This window comes from Tachypleus tridentatus, chromosome 10 (assembly GCF_004210375.1).
Source record: "Tachypleus tridentatus isolate NWPU-2018 chromosome 10, ASM421037v1, whole genome shotgun sequence".
Lineage (NCBI taxonomy): Eukaryota > Metazoa > Arthropoda > Merostomata > Xiphosura > Limulidae > Tachypleus > Tachypleus tridentatus.
In genome coordinates this window covers 159,433,638-159,453,585 of record NC_134834.1, presented here as the reverse complement: position 1 = coordinate 159,453,585, position 19,948 = coordinate 159,433,638, and the positions used below count along the sequence as shown (strand labels likewise).

Sequence of the window (19,948 nt, the reverse complement as noted above, 5' to 3'; positions counted from 1 at the left end):
ATCCCATTTTTCCAAAAAGAATGTTTTTCTGGATAACTACGATTCTGATATTTTTAGTTTTAACATAAAAAGTACATTTGCTATTGAAAAACAAGTGTAAAATAATTGTATAACGTGGCTATATTATATCATAATTTATAAATTATTTAGCAAACCAATATTAGAATATTTGCTGTGTCTACTTGGGGAAATCGACCTCAGCACGTTACAATTGTGTCTGTAAATTTGCGGCTGTCCCTTCCATATGGACTAATTTTATTAATTATTTAGTGTTAGGGTTGTTTAACTTTTACTGAACTCGGAAAGATTTTTTTGTCTATAGTTTTTCCCTAATTTCATCTGTTTATAGGAAATACTATCATCATCACCAAATATATATATGGAATTAATATTGTAAGAGTACTGGGCATCTACAGAGGATTGAACACACTTTGTACGAAAAATTTGTATAACATGTTTTGCACCTGTACGTTTAATTGACGTTAAATATTTGACCATTTAACAGTGTAACAGGGCGCGATGATCGCAATATAAGGATCGTGGGATCTAATCCCCGTCCCACAAAACATGCACGCCCTTTCAGCTATGGGAGCGTTATAATGTGGCGGTCAATTGTGCTATTCGTTGATAAACGAGTGGCCCAATAGTTGGCGGTGGGTGGTAATGACGAGCTGTTCCCTCTAGTCTTACACTGCAAAATTAGGCACGGTTAGCGCAGATAGCCCTCCTGTAGCTTTGCGTGAAATTCAAAATAAACCAAACTTCTCTAAAACAGTACAAATAGCTTCCTTTATAGTAACGTCATGAAATTCAGATGAACAGTTTCTTGTCACTCTTTCCCCATGCAATCAGTACAACCGTATCGAATATATAAATATTAATGTTTATTTCTTATTTTAAGCACATGACGCTTAACATTCTTTAGCTAGGATAATTTCATACTATTTAATAAATTTGTTATGAAAAGTAGGCAATGAATAATACCCATCCACCTATTTTTCTTGGGAAAACTTTAGCTAGAAACTGCTAATTTAGTTCTCTTGACCTCATTAAAACTTATGTATTTGTACAACTTTTCACTGTACATTTGTACATGTTTTGCTACTCTAAATCAGCCGTCTTTAATCTGAATGAAAAACTAAAATCGATCCACTTTTATTTTTAGTTGAAACTGCAGTAAATATGATAGTCTTTTAACTCATGGTGATTATTTGGTTTGGTTTGTTTTGAATTTCGCGCAAAGCTACACGAGGGCTATCTTTGCTAGCCGTCCCTAATTTAGTAGTGTAAGGCTAGAGGGAAGGCAGCTGGTCATCACCACCCACCGCCAACTCTTGGGCTACTCTTTTACCAACGAACAATGGGATTGACCGTCACATCATAACGCCCCTATGGCTGAAAGGGCGAGCATGTTTGGTGTGACCGGTCGAATGCCTTAACCACCTTGCCATACCGGGCTGTGACTTTTTGCATGATGGTACACATGTTCGACAAATTTGACGGTTTTTGTTGAATAACTTTGGACATGACTTATATTTGCACCAAATGAGACTCCAACTTGTAAATTGAAAAGATCTATCAGAGTACCAAACTTACAAAAAAAAAAAATCCATAAAAGTTAAACATGTTTTCTATTAAATACAGTTCTCGTATTTTTGGTGAAAAAAAAGAAAAAGGAAGACACTCAATAACAACCAGGCCCGGCATGGCCTAGCGCGTAAGGCGTGCTACTCGTAATCCGAGGGTCGCGGGTTCGCGCCCGCGTCGCGCTGAACATGCTCGCCCTCCCAGCCGTGGGGGTGTATATAATGTGACGGTCAATCCCACTATTCGTTGGTAAAGAGTAGCCCAAGAGTTGGCGGTGGGTGGTGATGACTAGCTGCCTTCCCTCTAGTCTTACACTGCTAAATTAGGGACGGCTAGCACAGATAGCCCTCGAGTAGCTTTGTGCGAAATTCCCAAACAAACAATAACAACTGAAGATTTTATATCTCATCTATTTCGTAAAGAATTGTCTTGAAATATGTTATATGAAGTAACCGTCCAGTATAGCACTTCCTCAAAATATATATGATAGTTTGAATTACCACAGTCCTAGCTATACAAGGTGGAAATTAGCTAAACTGTCACTTCTGTTATAATGTATCTTGAGACAGTACCACTTCTGTTAGTAACACACTGCGTTCTGCAGGAGATTGTTTTAGCCGCGCAACGCACTAAATATAAATCCTCAGTTGAGCTTTAAACTGCGGCATTAAAACGAGAAAACTAAACTGACTCTCGCGCTCGAACAATTTATCAGATTTTATACAAATTTAAACTCAGTCTTTCGGGTCCACCTGGGTTCTTGCACCAAATTTAATTGAAACCGGTTCATCCAGTTCCTTAACACAACTTTTAAGGTTAGATAAACATATTCGTTTTATGTTATATTATTTACGCACGTAAATTATATTTTATGGAGTGAAGAAATAATCATCTCAAAGAAACAACAAAAATGCAGCCACAAAATAAACATCCAACACCAGGGGACTCCTACCCTAATGGCACAGTTACACTTACTGCAGACTTACACCGTTAGAAGCCGAATTTCGACGTCAGTGTTGAACAGCACAGATAGTCGATTATGTAGCTGTGTGATTAATTCCAAAGAATCAAAACAATCAAAATCAGGGTACAAGTCATAATATAAGTCATCATGTATTTTACCCTCTGGTATATTGGGGTTCTGGTAGAAATAAGACCCAAACTGCATTGGGATACGCCATCTACCCCAGCGTATCCCAAACTTTCTCGGTTCACGGCGCCCTAAGTGTCTCAGCAATTTTTTGACGGTGCCCCTAGGCAAAACGAAAAACCTAACAGTTCCGTTTATTAAATAGTCAGGCCCAAATAACTTAATTTTTAATAGGTAACAACTTAGTAGCCGTTTGAAAGAATGATACAGGTAAATTGAAAGTAAAACAATATTTTTATTTCATTTTTAAATAACAACGACTAGTGGGATGTGTGCGCCTGTTGGGTACTGCACAGCTTCTCAAACCTTGGAATCAGATTGGACCCCGCCAACTCATTTCCAGTTCTACATTGATTTTTGCGCGGTACTTGCTTTTTATTACAACTGCCGAAAACACAGCTTCGCAGAGATATGAAGTTGCAAATGGAATTTGGATTCGCTAAGCTTTAGCAACTAGCAACGTATATTCATCTTTTACTGATATCCAAAACTCAGTTAGTTCCATGCTGTCAAATTTTGTTTTAAAGTCTTGTCACAGCTCAATAAGATTTTCTTCTTCTACAGAGATCCCCGTCACACCAAACATGCTCGCCCTTTCAGCAATGAGAGGCGTTATAATGTGACGGTCAATCCTACTATTTGATGGTAAAGAGTAGCCCAAGAGTTGGCGGTGGGTGGTGATGCTGCCTGCCCTAAATGCTTACACTGCTAAATTAGGGACGGCTAATAGTCCTCGTGTAACTTTGCGCGAAGTTCAAAACAAATCAAACAAACCAATCTTCTACAGAGGTATATTTAGATGGGGCCTTAGCGTTGAATGGGTCTTGGATCCATGCAAACTTCTCCATATCTTCTGCACAGTAATTTTCAAACCGGTTACTGAGATGTGTTAGGTGCTCCTCAAAAATAGATTTTATTTCGTAAGTCAAACCAACTTCATTGGATGTAACAATTTGCTTCAATAAAGGGAAACAGTCTTTGCTACTATTTTCGTTCATTTTTCTTCTTCATAGTAGTAACTTTTTTCTGAAGGCTGAAACCTTCTCTGCGAGTTTCGGAATGTGCGTGTTGCTTCCCTACCTTCATTTTTTTTTTCAAAGAGATCACACAGGTGTGCTAAGTTTGACAAAAAATCAGTATCCAAAAAGGTTTTTAGCACATTCGTGTTCTTCTTCTAGATAAGAGTAGAGTTCCTGTTGTAATTCGAACACACAGGGCAGTACATTTCGACGGGAGAGCCATCGCGAGCTACAGTAGTACAACAAAGATGTGTGCTCAGATCTTATATCCTCACTCAGGTCTTTTAAAACCTCGCCTTCTTTGGCCGAGTTTTTATGAAGTTCACCACTTTCAACAAACTTTCCAGGATTAGATTCAGTGGAGAACTCGGGTACTTTGACGCAAGAGCTTCCATGTGGATTATGCATTGGGTCCACAGTGCATTAAGAACTTTGCTTTGTATGAGTGCCTGCAATCCTCCATAACAGTTGGACGTAGAGTGACCCCCATCGGTACAGTCGCCAATGCACTTAGTCCAGTCTAAGTTGTTTTCACATATAAAACTGTCAAGGATCTCAAACAAGTCTTGAGCCTTTGCACCTGCAGTGATACTTTTACAAAAGAGAAGGTAATCCACAATTTTGTCACCATCTATGAACCATGTGTATCAAATTAAATGAGCATCCTTGTTACTATTCATCACCTCTACCAGCTGTAACCCGAATTCCTTCCCTTTCATTTTTTCAATCAGCTGATCGTTGAGGTGTCTGGCCATGTGTTGGATTTTATGATTGATAGTATTGCTGAAAAAAAGGCACCTTTGAAGGCAGTCTTTCCGCAGATTTACTAACCACAATGTTTACTATATCAGCCGCAGCTGGTAAAATCAGTTCTTCTGCAATGGTGTGAGGTTTTTTATATTCCACGACTCTATATACCACCTTATAGAATGCCAGCAAAGCATTGGTTGGTATTGATACTTGTTTCAAAAATGTACCTTTTTGTTCTTTCAATTCTTTTAACTTTCTGGTAAAATAATCACGGGATTTACAAGTCATGTTAGGATGACTGATCTCTAAGTGGCATTTTAGTTTACTTGGAAGCATGCACCCTGATGCTAACACTTTCAGGCATAATACCTACAACGCTTTTCATGATTAACATGCACCGAAGTGAAGCCAAAATCTAGATAACTACTGTCATATTTCCGATACTTACGTTTCTTCACGACTTTGTCACTGGTCTGTGGTTCACCATCCTTTTCTTCACTCCCACATTTCTTACTAATGTTCAAAAATCTTTCCATTTTTATGCACAAGAGCTAAAAATCAACAAACTAATTCACTGAACTTCGCTAGACTTTGCAGACACTTGATCACAACATCCTTCAGTTATTTCGATTACTGATGGGCCCGAAGAGTCGACAGGTATTTATATACAAAATTTAAGAAACGAGAAAGTTCGAGAAGTTACTGATGTAACCGAAAGTACAAGTAAACAAAAACATATCTCAAATATTCAAGAATTCCATCGAGAGGAATGTAACGCGATCTAATGTTAAAATTGTCCGACAGATGTCGATATCGCTGTGCTTCCCTCGAAAGTTTAAAATATCCCGCGGCGCTCCAGTGCACAGTTTGGGAACCACTGCTCTACCCAGTTTAACCTCAACTTCGTCCGTTTCACATGTTTAGAAAAGAAAAGTAACAGATGTTGGTGCCCATAACGCCCACATCTTTATTACCTTTCGTTGTTTGTAACCAAATGTAGTAAAGTTGTTGCTCGAAAAATATAAACAAAACAACATTTAGTATATGATAAAACAACCAGAAGACAGAAAAACTGCTCTTGAATTTAGTATTGCAGCCCCCCAAACGACTTTTGGTCATATATACCAAGATATCAAGGCATTACTATACTGATGTAATTGTTGTTTTTTTAAATTGTAATTTACTTAAATATATCTAATGCTATGAAATAAGGTAATTGTCCATAGGTGATTAAAATTCAGCACTATTAAACAACAATGAACTTAATACAAAAACATTATAAAATTAAATCAAAATTTGTCTTTCATTGCGTTGTGGAGAACTTATAGGGCGTTAATTACTCAAGGTTAGTTTTGGTTTAAGTTACTAACGTATTTAGATTATGTTCGTTAAACTAGGGTGGAAGGAATAACTTCAGGTACTTTGACTTGTCTGAGCTCACTTGATTTCTACATGTCACCCTTTTTCAAGATAAACGAAGAAGACAGGAGATTAAGAACTATTAACATAATTGTTTTTGGTTCTTTTTAACATCACCAATTATTGCATTAAAGGGTGCAAATTTTGTAAAAAAAATATATAGTGTGGTTTATTTCTACGATAAAAATACATTTTGCTTTTTATATCTTAAATGGGAGTTCTACATTGTAGAATTTTAGGATGCGTGGGTAGGTCAGTTTAACGTTTTATGGCTCAAAACAACTAGGCTATCTGTGCCAAACATCTGGTAAAAATTTAAAAGTAAAATAAAAGTATTAAAATTCATAAAAAGGAATCAAGGTAAAACAAGACAAATTTGAATTTTTGAATTAAAACTTACACAGCAGGAAATCCAATTTCTATATCTGGTGTACAGCAATAAGAGAGAAATTACAGTAATACTAGATTTAAAGGACATTCTGTAATTTTATTTTAATTATTATAACTCTCCAGGATGACTAACGGGCAAGTTCAAACATCAGCGTTAGTTACCCGAAGTTGTCCTTTCCAGTCCTGGTTTCAAGTTATTTGACATTCCGACCATTTTCTAATTTCATATCGAATTAGTTCTACTTCAAAAAGGAATCATAAAAAAGATTAAAGTTATTAATTAAAAACTTAAATAGTGTTAGAAAGGTCATTGGTGTTTAAAAATCTAAAAACATTTGCAAGGTAGACAGTATCGCCATCGCCGATGACACTGTCCAACGTTAAGGGTAAACCTTGGAACAAAACATGTCAGGCCCGGCATGGCCAGGTGAGTTAAGGCGTGCAACTCGTAATCTGAGGGTCGCGGGTTTACATCCCCGTTGCGCCAAACATGCTCGCCCTTTCAGCCGTGGGGGCATTTTAATGTTACGGTCAATCCCACTATTGAGAGCCATTGCAATGAGGGCCTATTTCACACTCATAGGCATCACAGTCTTTGGCACTGCAACAAGCACAGGTCAAGGAACCACGATATGTCGTCTTTGAGCAATTGAACAGCTGACACTGGAAACATCTGAGAGGATTTAGAATGTATGGCCATACCTTGCAATTAAGATAACCTTCCTTGATGGTGACAGGTAGACACAGTGATGTAAATGTTAAAATGAGGACATTGGCCAGCATCATAATTCCATCTTTGCGAGTGGAGATGCACTTCACTGCAGAAACTCCTTGAGTGGAGAATCCAGCGAGAATCTCTGACACAGGGACGTTCTTCAAATTCTTCTCAACAATAACTCCTCATGATGAATTCAAAGTTGCATAAGGCATAACCTCAATACATATATTAACCCAATTGCCTTTGAATGTAAGAGGAGTTCAGTGTGTTTAGATATGGATGTTTCCACCAATAATTCACCAGAGCAAAGCTTTTGGACTAACTTTGGAGAGCCAGCAAGTCCCTTCTGAATAAAAAAAGGGAGACATTTGCTGAAAAGGTTTGTCTGAAATAGAATGTAATATAAAAAAAATTAGGTACAGGTGTTACAGGTGAAGGTTGCTGCTCAGATTTTTCAAAACATGGTTGTTTACTTATGGTCTATTTTTATTTTTAGTTAGGGGATCTATAATAAGAAAAGAGTGCATGTTTTCTTACATCAAAGCCACATCAGGCTTTCTGCTGTGTCTGCCACGATGAATCAAGCCCCTGATTTTAGCATTGTAAATCTGTAAACTTACAGCTATCCCAACAATGGACAATAAGGAAAGAATATTTTGGTGCCCACTTACCCCATTCACCATGGGGCTGTATGAGCAGATGCACTACAATGCCAAACAAGGACACTACGACAATGCCAGGGTTTGCGAGTGCTATACCCAAACACCAGCATCAGATATAGTGTTCACAACATCTGTTGCAAACATCCAACACTGATACTTGGTTGACCCTAGTCCAAGTGGACCAGCTGACAGGAATTCAAGGCCAAAGTGATGTGTTAGGGTTAGATCCCTCAACCACCAGGATCCTCTCCTCCCCTTCACAGATCATACGTGGCAAACATGAACAGATGTTTAGATCCCAGAGGAGGTAAAGTGAAAGAACAGAATCATTACTGGGAAGTCCCTCTCACTACGTACAGGAATCCACACAGAGGGGTCACAGGAATGATTCAGTTTGTGTAACAATATTAGGTGAAACACCCTCAGAAACAAAGTTAGAAAACCACATAAAAAATGAATATTTTGTCAATTATATCTGTATCTATTGCAGTTGAAAACAGTCACAAGTAATATTACTTATCTATATAATATTAAAACAATTTTATCTTCTTAATCATTAACTTTATAGAGTTTTTGTAACATATAGAACTAAGTTCAAAACTTTGTACCCTTTTGTTACCCTTCTGTCATAGATACACATTCCATCTTGTTTCCATTAAAATAAAGGGATAAATGCTACTGATTTTTAGTAGTTTTCTGCATAATTTTACATAACCTTCCAGATGTGGAAAAATCTGTCAGATTTTGTGTTTGTTATCAAGCACAAAGCTATAGGCTATACTCACCACAAGTATCAAAATCCAATTTTAAGCATTATCAGCCCTTCAAACTAACCATTTGAGTAGCATCAGATAAAGGACCAGGTTTTTGATTTTTAGTTATATGATTGGACTTAAGTTTGTTAGAGTACTGAGGATTATCTGATTTATCACTTTATGATAAAAAGTAAAAAAACAATTTTAAGACAAAGTTGACCCCTGTTATAACAAATTGAGACCTTTTAAAAAAAAAAAAGAGATTCTTTACTGCAAGTTTACAGGAAACAGTTATACTGTTGTTTTAACTTTCTTTATAAACATTTTAATAATGCCGTACTCTGAAGAGAATACAGGTTTTGTAAAATTAACAAAACCTTTAAAACTCATGACAACAGGGAATACTAGATAAAATGTTTATTTTTTTTATTCATTGTTCTGTTACAATCAAACCTAAAATGTTTCAGGTTAACAAGTTACAAGAATCACTCAAGTTCTTTCATCCAGAAACACCAGATTTGGAAGGTCTAAATCTTCTTCAAGCTTTAATATTGAGGAAATGTGCCAAAACAAGACAATTATACAAACTTTAATTTAAAAAAAAATCAAGGATTAAGATGTAAAGTTTAGAAACTTTGGGAGGTTCAGGTTTCACCACTTACTTACTGAGGAAGAACACAAAAATAAGAAAAGTATGGAAAAAGATGAATATTACTCAAAGCAATAATGTTAAATATCAAGCCAAAATAGTACGACATTGATTCACAAAGTTTTGATTCATTTTTAACAGGATATAATATTGCTTCTAACTACAGAGCAACATCAAATGAAAACAGAAATCAATGGCACGTATGATACAAACATATCACAGCATAAAAAATTAATTTGTCTGTATTAGACTCATTTTCTCCTGACAGAAAGAATGTACACAAAGTAGACTTAGAAACTGTAATGGAGACAGATGTTAAAATGATTCCAACTTGAAGTTAGTTCACATTCTACATTTAGGAGTAACAACTAATATGTACAAGATAATTCCTGAACATAAAATTGTACTTAGTAACACTGCTGTATAAATGAATAAAACACCAGCTATAACTGGCAGAATTCAATACTTACACACAATATTGGTTTCATAATACCTTTTTGCCATATATTTCATTATGGAGTATCTAGAAAAAGAAAAACACTAAAACACAGTATTGTAATGATGCATACAAAACCGACCTTAAGTTTTCACATGTCTGTAAATTATGTTCTTGCAGAACCCATCAACTCCAATGTTGTTTTAGACCGTTATATATCAATCATTACATAATCAGAGTTGATTAGAAAGACTTTTTTTCATTACTACCCTAAATTTTCATAAGGAATTTCCCACAACTATATTACAGTGTATCATTTAACTTGACAATCTCCCACAATCATCAATCAGAATGTGTGAGCATTCCTACAGACACCACAACCAAGTGCAAACTCTTCCCCTGTAGGTGGATGTTTCACATGTAGTGGACATTCCTCTCCTTCCAGTTGTTTGGCTTTTGGACCTGTAACAGTAAGAAACAATAATGATTTATGTATTCTTTGGAACATCTTGTAGCAATTGTAGAATCACTACAATTATTCAGGACTGGGTAAGAAGGATTTCAGCACCTTAATTTTTTATCTCTGGCAAGGCACCTCATGAAGTTATATTTTAAAATCCAATTTCACGTAAGTTAAAAATTTTAACATGCAAGTCTTTTCATAATAAAATTAAACAAGAAGAAATATTTATATATTATTTAACTAAATGATATTAAAGTTACACTAATAAAGTATTAAAGAAAGCATAGGATACTTGAGTACTGACTATTTGTCTCAGCATTCTTTTAAGTCACGAAAAAATAATGTTGTAATGAAACTGAACAATAACAAATCATTTTACATTTAGTACATTTTTGATTGATGTCTACAGTGCTTTAAATCATAAATTCCAAAGTGAAATACACTGGATAATCATACATTAAACGACAGTAAAAGGTAAAAGTATTCTATTCTAAAATTTTTAGGGATCATATAATAAATTTCAAAATAATTATTTTCTGAATTAAAAATTGTTCAGTGAAACATGCATTTTGAAAAGAAAGACAAACACACACAACTTAAACTATTAAATAGGTGATTTGCTTAGTAAGCATTGCTGTGATTGTGGAAACTAGTAACTCCCTAAAATTAATTGATTATTGTGAACTTGTGAGTGTTAAATCTAGTAACATTCCAAAGCTAATTCACTGTTGATTACAGAACAGTGTTAGAAACATCAACATGGCAGGAGTACAAAAGAAAACAGATATAGACAGACCTTTTAATATTACACATTATTTTGAACAAAACTAGCACAAAGAATTAAACAATGCACAAAAAAACTATTTCACAAAACTCCATAAAACTCATGGTGTAGAATCAATATAACAGAAATATGAAGAAACTACACACAAACTTCCGTAATACTTATATACTGGTAGAGTACAACAGCAAATAAGAATGACAAGTACAAATAGTTTGTATAAAGTAATGGAAAAAACTAGGAAAATAAAGTAACAAAGTAAGACAGTTCATGAAATAAAAATGTGAAACCAGTATACTATTTAATAAGCAAAAACATGAATGAAAAAGAAAACAAACGATCAAACTATCTTGCTGGCATAATGGAAAGACCTTAAACATTACTAGGAATAGTTTATTTTACTCAAGTAAACAATCTGAAAAAAGACTTAAAATTAAACCAAACAAGCACCAGAGAAATATGAAAATACATGTCTTAGTATAGTATAAAAAAAGGCAATGGTGTTTATGGTAATTATGTTTGCATAATAACAAAGACATACAAAGATGCACACAAGTATCTTAAACAGTCAGTTTGACAAACACTTTAATACATCACATATCTGAACTTAAGGAAAATTACAAAAAATATCTTTACCTTAACAATTGTACTTTCATGTCATTTTATTTAGAAGTTTCATAACATAAATATAATAATATATAGTTTACAACAATTTGAAAGTCACATTTAAAAAAAACTTCAAAACAGCTCTTCATTTTCATTTAAAACAAACTCACCTGCAGGACAGTGAGGTAATTCATTTTTTGGTATGTTTGTTACTCGTTGGAAATCATCATGGCAAGCATTACAGAAATGTGTTGTGCCAAAACAGAAAAATACAGCTACAGAGCAACAGTAACGACATTTGTACTCCAAAAAGTCTGTTCCGTGCTTTGGACACATCTACAAAATTCAATTTCATTCAGTAATAAATATTAAAATCAGTATCACTGTACATACTACACAGAGTATTGTGGTTTTAAATTACTTGCAAATTTTTAAGTATAATGGCAAACCACCTCACCTTATGAAAATTACCCACAGTCAAGAATTTACAAGGCTGTTTACAGTTTATTTGTTGGCAACAGACAACAACAGATATAGTAGTTAAAACACTATAATGCCAAGTCTACTGACCAATAATAAAACAAAAAAACAAACAAACTTAAAATCAGTGTCAGTCTTATATTGATGTTTTCTCATCCCTACAATGTGCAAATAATTATACCTTCATATTTAACAAGCTGAGCAATCCACTTCTTATCTAAGTTCCTTGGGAATATGGTCAAGTCTGCACTTGTTTAGGTTTGGTTTCACAATGCTAACTTGCCAAGTTCAATTGAGGCATGCTAAGTTTTTTTTTTGTAAACCCTTGCATTCAAAGTAAACAATGTAACTAAAATACTTTTGCACCACCAAATGACAACCCGATCTTTTAAAAAAAAAAGTATACTCCTATTGTTGTTAATTTTGTGTGCTAGTATCAAATATCAAAGCTAAAGCACATAGGACATGATAGTTACCAATAATATTTTCTTTTGTTTCACAAGCTCTGTGAACTTTAAAAATTAAAAAAACAAAAACACATAACCTGAGCCAAAATCTTCACCAAGAAAACATTCTTTACTTTCTGTTGTTTAAAACACTACATTTCTCATAAATAACTGTTCACGAGACATCTGAATAACCTCCAATTTTACCTCTGTTGTTTAACACATCACATTACTTATAATATGCTTTCAGATGTCTGAAAAGCCTCATACTTTAAGTCTGTTGTTTAACAGACCACATTTGTTAAAAATAATTGTGTTCAATTAAACTATTGTTTAATATACCATTTCATATGAAATTAACGTGTTCAGGAAATACATGAACAAGTTGAAGAAACCAGCTCTGTTTTTTATATTTTGTTCTGGGCAGAGGACTACTAACACGATACAACATTTTGAACAAGTTCCACTTAGATTATTCATTGATTCTTCTGTCAGACTAACCTGGGCTCGGGAAACGTCTGAGCAAGCCCCACAAACAAGCTCAGTTGGGTCATAATCTTCAGCTATTCCAGCCTCAACATCACATCTTGCTTCTCCCCCATAGTAGGCCTACAAATCCAAAACACATTTACCACTTTACTTCTAATTGCTCTCTGTTCTAATAAAACCCAGTTTTAATTATAACTGGAACTCTGTAGGTATGTGAACACACTTCACACACAAGGTTTGTTTCCAACAAAAAACTAATCTATTCTTAGTAATTAATAAAATTAATTATTCATAAATTATCATTCATGTTATATTTTACACATTTATGCATCCAGTTACATTTGAGTCCAAGACATATTTGGTTACAGCATCTCTGACAAAATTAGCATTCACCTAAAAAGTTTAAACAAAGATAACATTAATATTGTATTTAACCCCACTAATTACTGCTATCCACATAAACCCCAAAGTTGGTCATTTGAGGGTTAATACATGCTTGGGCAAGTCTACCATATTCTAAGCAAATGAAAATGTTTCCATACACTAACCAATGGACTAATGAACTTACACCACTGAAAATAGCAACATTTGAAAACTACATAGTAAATAAAAATTTAGTTTTAAACTAATAGCAAACACTGTAGTTTTCAAACATATTTCTTCTAAGGTTACTAGCCTAGATACATTAATAATAGTTATTTCTGCTTTATTAAAATTCTTAATATGACATTTCTAATTTTATTGGTGTTGACAGCACTTGGAGTACACATCATTGAAAATTAATGTGAATTAAAGCTGTTTGAGTGATAACAAGTTATTTATATTTTCAATGATTAATCAACAGAATAGCTGAGATAAAAACCAAATTACATCAAGCAATGAAAATACATTAAAATAAGATGTTTATGAAGTCATGTAGTTCACCTTTTTACACTTGAAACAAACATAGTAAGCATATCTCTCCATGGCAAACCCTGACGGGTCCGAATAGAATCGAGCTCCTGGGGTTGTGATAGCTTCGGCTTTGTGCAGACCTTCGTATTCTAACCTCATAAGGGCCTTACGCTTTACATCCTCATAAAGGGCACGAATTGGGTCAAGAAGATCTTTTAACACTAGATGCTCCATTGGAGCCTGGAAAAAGATAAATCAGATAATACTTTTTTAAATTTAAAAGTGCTCCATAAAAATTTATCACATGACGTGCAGATATAATGCAAAAACTTTCCATATGGAGATCTGTAACAACTTTCAAATAAAGAAATCTATTCTCTTTATCTTAGTTTAACTAAACTTCCACAGAGATGTTTGTTTAGATTTCTAGAGTGTAAAACAAATACATTTTTCTCAACTTTTCAAATAAATTCTATCATACATGGATTATACCTTTACACTACTAGTCTAGCTGTGTTGATTTACAGCTACTACTGGATATTCTTATTTTAATCATATTTTTGTTTATTTTATTTATTTATAATTAAGTATAAAACTACCCAATGGGTTATCTGTACTCTGCCTTCCATGGGTATCAAAACCTAGTTTTTAACAGCAAATCTACAGATGTATGGCTGTGCCACTGGTGGGCTTTAATGGTATTAGCTAGTTTATAGCACTTAAGACAACATGGAGAATGTTTTCTTTACTGTTCTTGTACACTATGTTCTATTTGTATATAAATGAGTGTCCAAGTATCCCTGCAACTAAATTATATATACTTCTAAATTTCTTCTCATTTCTATAACTACACTTTCCATTTATCTGAGTGAGGTAGCTTCATTTAACAAAAAACGGAATACTAATAAGCCTAAAACTGTGATAAAGTCATGTAAGTAAACAAGTTCTGCTATTGAAGAAAAGGCATTTTGAGAAGTTACTTGTTAGAGATGAATAAGCCTGAAAGTGTTTTCCAGGCCTCTGATGTTGAATTCCCACTTAACTAATTGAGAGGAAAGTGGCAAAAACTCAAAACATTGCAGTTTGTGATTTTATCACATATTTTAGGTTTATTGGTTTCTAATGTTTTCCTGGCTTTCAGCATTTGAAGTTTTAAACCATGAATAACATTAAATATTTTTTACTGCATAAGCTAAATAAAAACTAAACATTGTTTTACTTTCTGGACATACCTTACAAATTGGACATAAAGAAAATCCAAAAGTTATTCGTGGTCCTAACCATCGTTTACTTAGAACTGCACGGGAACAGTGAAGATGAAAAACATGTCCACATTTAAGCTGGTAAAAGTAAAATGAAATAGTTTTAAGTTGATTTCAAAACATGCATTTAATCCAAATAACAAAAAGTATTCAGTACTCTTTACAAAATCAATAAGTTTAAGATCAAAAACCACTATTAAACACCAAAACCTAATGTTAGGTCTTTTATAATTATTATTGATTTTAGTTTTATAACTTAAAAATGCCAATGAAAAAAATTACTTTTAAGAATATTGGAGAATTATTTAACTTAAATTCAATCTTGTCGATATGCTTATAAAGAAACACATGAATTGCATTTTTCCGTCACACGCACTACTATTTTAAATGTTACTACTCAAAATTAAGAAGCCGATGGAAAGTTATTTAAATTTTATAATCCTTAGAAAAACGTAACGAATAACAGGACATATGTAAAGTTCATGAACGTTAGAAAGTATATTTTATACTGTTACCTAACAAATATAGAAGTTACTTTGGGTCCAAAACTGTAAAGTTTAATAGCATCCATTACGAGTCTCACACCCAAAACAATGTTCTCTGCTTTATTCATAAAAGTGTTAATACCCATACCAGCAGACCCGAGATGCCTTTCTACTTCAATTGGGTTTTTCGTCATCACAAATTTAGACAAAGATAATATTAATACTGCAGTTAATCCCACTAATTACTGCTGTAGTCCATATGAATCCCAAAGTAGGTAATTTGACGGTTAACACAAGTATGGGTAAGTCTAGGATATTCTAAGTGGGAAAGTTCTCCCATATTTATTAGCTAAAGGAATAACAAAAGTAGCATCTTGAAATTAGCAAAATGTGAGAACAAATAACAGCTGTAAGTGATCAACTGGTTACCAGTATGAAATATGTAATGTGAGAACATAGTGAAACTATCCAATATCTGGAGTTGATGGTATTGCCCTTCTTGGTATATTTAGTTACTTCTCTCATTGTAAGTGATAGTATAAAAACATTAAAACAGCTGTACTCAGGTGATAAAAATATCAAAGTCTCAGCTAAATATCACTAAGTTAGCTCTATGAAAAACAGGTATGTTAAAATCTTTCATGATGATGGGAAACCCACTTGAAATAAAAATGTATCTCAGAATGGCTGGTATGGGTATTATCACTTTTACTGATAAGCAGAGAACAATGTTTCGACCTTCCAAGGTTGTCTTCAGGTTAAGAAAGATACATAGGAATGTTGAAAATTTGCACATTCATTTTAGTATATTTAATGAAACATTATACAAAGTAGTGCTGGTATAAGGGTTGTCAAGAAATCTTAATGTTTTTTTCCAAATATGAATATGTAAATTAGACTTTACATTACATATAATTTGCATTGTACAAGATAAGGATTTTTTTTCTTAATCACAGCTACGAAACATTTATATTTGTAAAATTTAAAAAATTCAAGATAAGAACATCCACAGCAACTAAATAAAATATTTAGTTGAACAAATAACAAAACATTTGATAGGTTTTCACTCTTTTGTTTGTTTGAATTAATTTTATATGAATACAATTGAAGGTTAATTGAATATCTTAAGAACTACTTATTGTATTCTTTGTGCAATATTCATTTTCTATTTTTTCAACATATCACAACAAAAATTACTTACAAAAGTAAATACATTTCAGATTTTTGATATATATATTGCACATACATGTTACAACAACTGAAATTTTAGAAAATGGTTCAATTTTCAAAACTTGAATGAAATTACTTAAGGAAGTTAGCAAATATAGAATACAAATGAATTTGGGTTAATCAAACATTTTCCAAAATCTGTAAATATATTACATTTCCTTTCCAACTCTTTTTATTGATGTTTTTCTAAGCTTTTAAACAATTTTGTACTTTTCACTGGCTTAAATAGAAGGTTAATAGTTCTTCATAAGTTCAATATTTCTAGTTCCATAACCTCCTTAGAACTACCTCCTCCATTATCATTCATGCTTATCCTAGTGGCTATGATTAAACATCACTACTTCATATTACAATATCAACTGTAACAAATATCTGGAAAGGTTAACAAGGTCATTCATTCTTGTGAATATGGACTCATGCTTCCAAGACATTTAAGTAAATGCATGGAAGAACATAATGCACAGTCATGTGATTTCACATACACATGTTGTAGAACATGATATCATGAATAATAATGTCACTTTTCATAGTTCACAAAATATTGTTGTGGACTTGGATGTTGCAACTTGATGGAAGCCATACCTTTTTGGCACCTCAGCCTCAGTGTAAGAAGAATTTTACTTGTATGATTAGTTATTATCCGAATTAAAACTGACACTAAAGTTCATTTTTGTTTTAAACCTTTTGCAACAGGCTTGGTGTAATATACCTGAGTTCACACTTGGTAGATTTTTAGTAAAGATTACAAATTTTTTAATGAAGTATTTTTACTAAAAATATGTTTGTGAAATTATCAAGACTGTTTTGTTTCTAGTCCAAGCATCAAGTGATTTCATGTTATAATTAAAAAAAAACGTTTGTCCCAAAAATCTCAAATATTATTTGTGTAATCTCTAAACCCTCCTTAATACATTTCAAGCATTTGTTTTCAGTACAACTTTATATTTTTTCTGTTATTTTCTCTACCCAACTTATGTTGGATCTATCAATTTGACCAACCTTGTAACCATCATAAAAGAATTAAGCATAAATTATGCTTTTTCATACTAGAATGACTACAAATAAGAATATACAAAAGTTTAGTCTAACAAGATTAAGTCTCATAAGATTATATATTTATTTCTTATTTTTCATTATATTGACCTTCCAGTGATGCTTGACTAACATTACATAACTTGCATTTATGCAGTGCACATGCATTCATGTTATGACATCAAATAATATAAAACTGACCTTTAGTCCTACAAAGTGGTCCTGTTTTAGCCTCTTTATAATAGACTAGTATTTTCTTATATACAGTCACATATCAATTATATTTTTATGTATATAGATTATTACTATTTAAAAATAAGTTATTAAACTTATTTTTATTAAAATAAACAAGTAAAGCAAACAATTATCTCTTCTAGCTACAACCTTTGAACTCTTGCTGCTGGACATAGTTCATTGAGCTTTTTAAAATTTCACAAGTGGAGAATGTGAAACAAAAATTTTAGATTTTTTAAAATACAGTTGAATAACCAAAAAATTCATAAATTACTATATCCTTACATTAGAATTCCACTATAATTTACCAAGCATAATAACTAAGCTGTATTTAGGTCTAAAAAAAACAAACTTAGAGCAAACTAAAGATAACTACCTCCTTGAAATCTTGGTTTGAAAGAACATGGTAGTCTTTTAGTAGATTAAAATGGCTGAGAAGATCATGAGGGAGATTCTAAGCTGTTGATTGGTTATTCAGATATCATAGTTTGAAGTGAATATAAGAAACTGCTTCCAAAAATGGAAATAGGTGAATGTGGCCACTGTGTTTGATTTAGTACATAAGCAGTATCTCAGCTAAATGAAAAGAAGATTTTATTTTATGTTGGAAAGTCCATAAATGTTCGTGGTACAGTAAATTACTAATTTTTTTTTTTTTTTAGCCATATAGTCCTTATTCAGCGTTACAAACTTGTTTCATAGAGTTTATCTTTCTTTTGTAAATGTTCCTCAAAAGCAGCTTGTGTTTTTTAAGAAGGGTTGAATAGTTGTAAATTATTTTGTATACTGTTGCCTAAAAAATATCTACCTTGATAAGCAATTACTTCATGAAGAGGTTCCCCAGAGTCTGTGTATTTGGAAACAGGCTGGGTGTGTTGATTTTCTCTTCAACACCATTCATTGCATCAGTCATCTTTGAAATAACCTTTGCATCTTTTTGTTACTTCAATTTTATTAATATCTTTCCTTAAAAAGTGAAATAGAAACCCTAAAACCTGAGCACAACTTCACACACATTTAACCAAAATCTGCTTTGAGAAAAGCATTCAGGTTACAGGTTTTTTTATTTCATTTCTATAAAGGACTTCTTGAACCTACATGTTTATTTAACATTATGAAATTTCCTAAATGGTCTAAACTTTGCCATGAGTCAAATGCACAGGTATTAAATGTGTTGCATATTTAATGACATGCCATTACATCAGCACTTGCAGTGTGCTGGTAAAGTGCAATTAACCTTCTAAACAATGAATGATTGCAGAAATCTTCATTTTATGGATAATTATTAGAGCACAGCAGCAAACTTATAAACTACCTTCAAATTTCTGATAACAAAAACCAAGAATAACCATTCAAGGAACTTTAAATATAAAAACAAATTATAATGTTATTACTTCTTCTCACAGTTACGTATTTAAAGCTACAAAAATAAAGCAAATAAAAATATGATAAGATTATATCTAATTATTCAAGAAAATTGTCATTATTCAAATGTATAATATCTTGGTAGATAAATACTTCACTACAAAAATGTTTCCTAATGTAATATTTCCTGGTATATTAATGCCCTTATGTACAAAATAAACAAAATTCATAGGTAGTTCAAACCTTTTTGTCATTGTGTGTTTTTCTGTATGATGTTTTGATATCAGTTATTGCAAAATTATTCCATTAGTACCAAATTACAGCCAACACACATGCAAGCCAAAAACAAAGAAAGCATACAAAGCCCTAAACTGAGATAAACATAAACAATAATGGCTGACTAACCCACCTGAATAGCTGGGGCACAAGCTAGTGCCTCTGTAAAACAGATCATGCACATGTCGTCCCCATCCTGCCGCAGTCCAGAAGACTCTCCATTACAACCGTGCAGGCATGGTAAACAAGTGTTCTCGTTGCGTATTCCCCCACACATGTGGCCACACGGCAGGAGCTTTGTGCAAGCACCGCGAGCATGCCCCTGCGATAAAAGCAGGGTGATTTAGATCAGGAAGTATGTTATGATTTT

General features: G+C 33.2%; 1 protein-coding gene across 6 annotated transcripts in view; it reads right to left on the bottom strand.

The window, feature by feature from the left end:
* Nucleotides 1–8,852: 8,852 nt before the first annotated feature.
* The window catches only part of LOC143230760 (E3 ubiquitin-protein ligase MYCBP2-like), a 145,767-nt gene continuing 134,671 nt past the window's right edge, over nt 8,853–19,948 (bottom strand). For 5 of the 6 annotated variants that reach the window (XM_076464878.1, XM_076464882.1, XM_076464880.1 and 2 more), the window contains 6 exons: nt 19,712–19,900; nt 14,927–15,034; nt 13,725–13,934; nt 12,813–12,920; nt 11,556–11,721; nt 8,853–9,997 (listed from right to left, as the gene is read on the bottom strand). In XM_076464878.1, coding sequence (XP_076320993.1) covers nt 9,882–9,997; nt 11,556–11,721; nt 12,813–12,920; nt 13,725–13,934; nt 14,927–15,034; nt 19,712–19,900 — 897 coding nt within the window. In that variant the 3' untranslated portion in view covers nt 8,853–9,881. The remainder of the gene's footprint in view (nt 9,998–11,555; nt 11,722–12,812; nt 12,921–13,724; nt 13,935–14,926; nt 15,035–19,711; nt 19,901–19,948) is intronic. The other variant, XM_076464884.1, reaches the window with a different exon arrangement.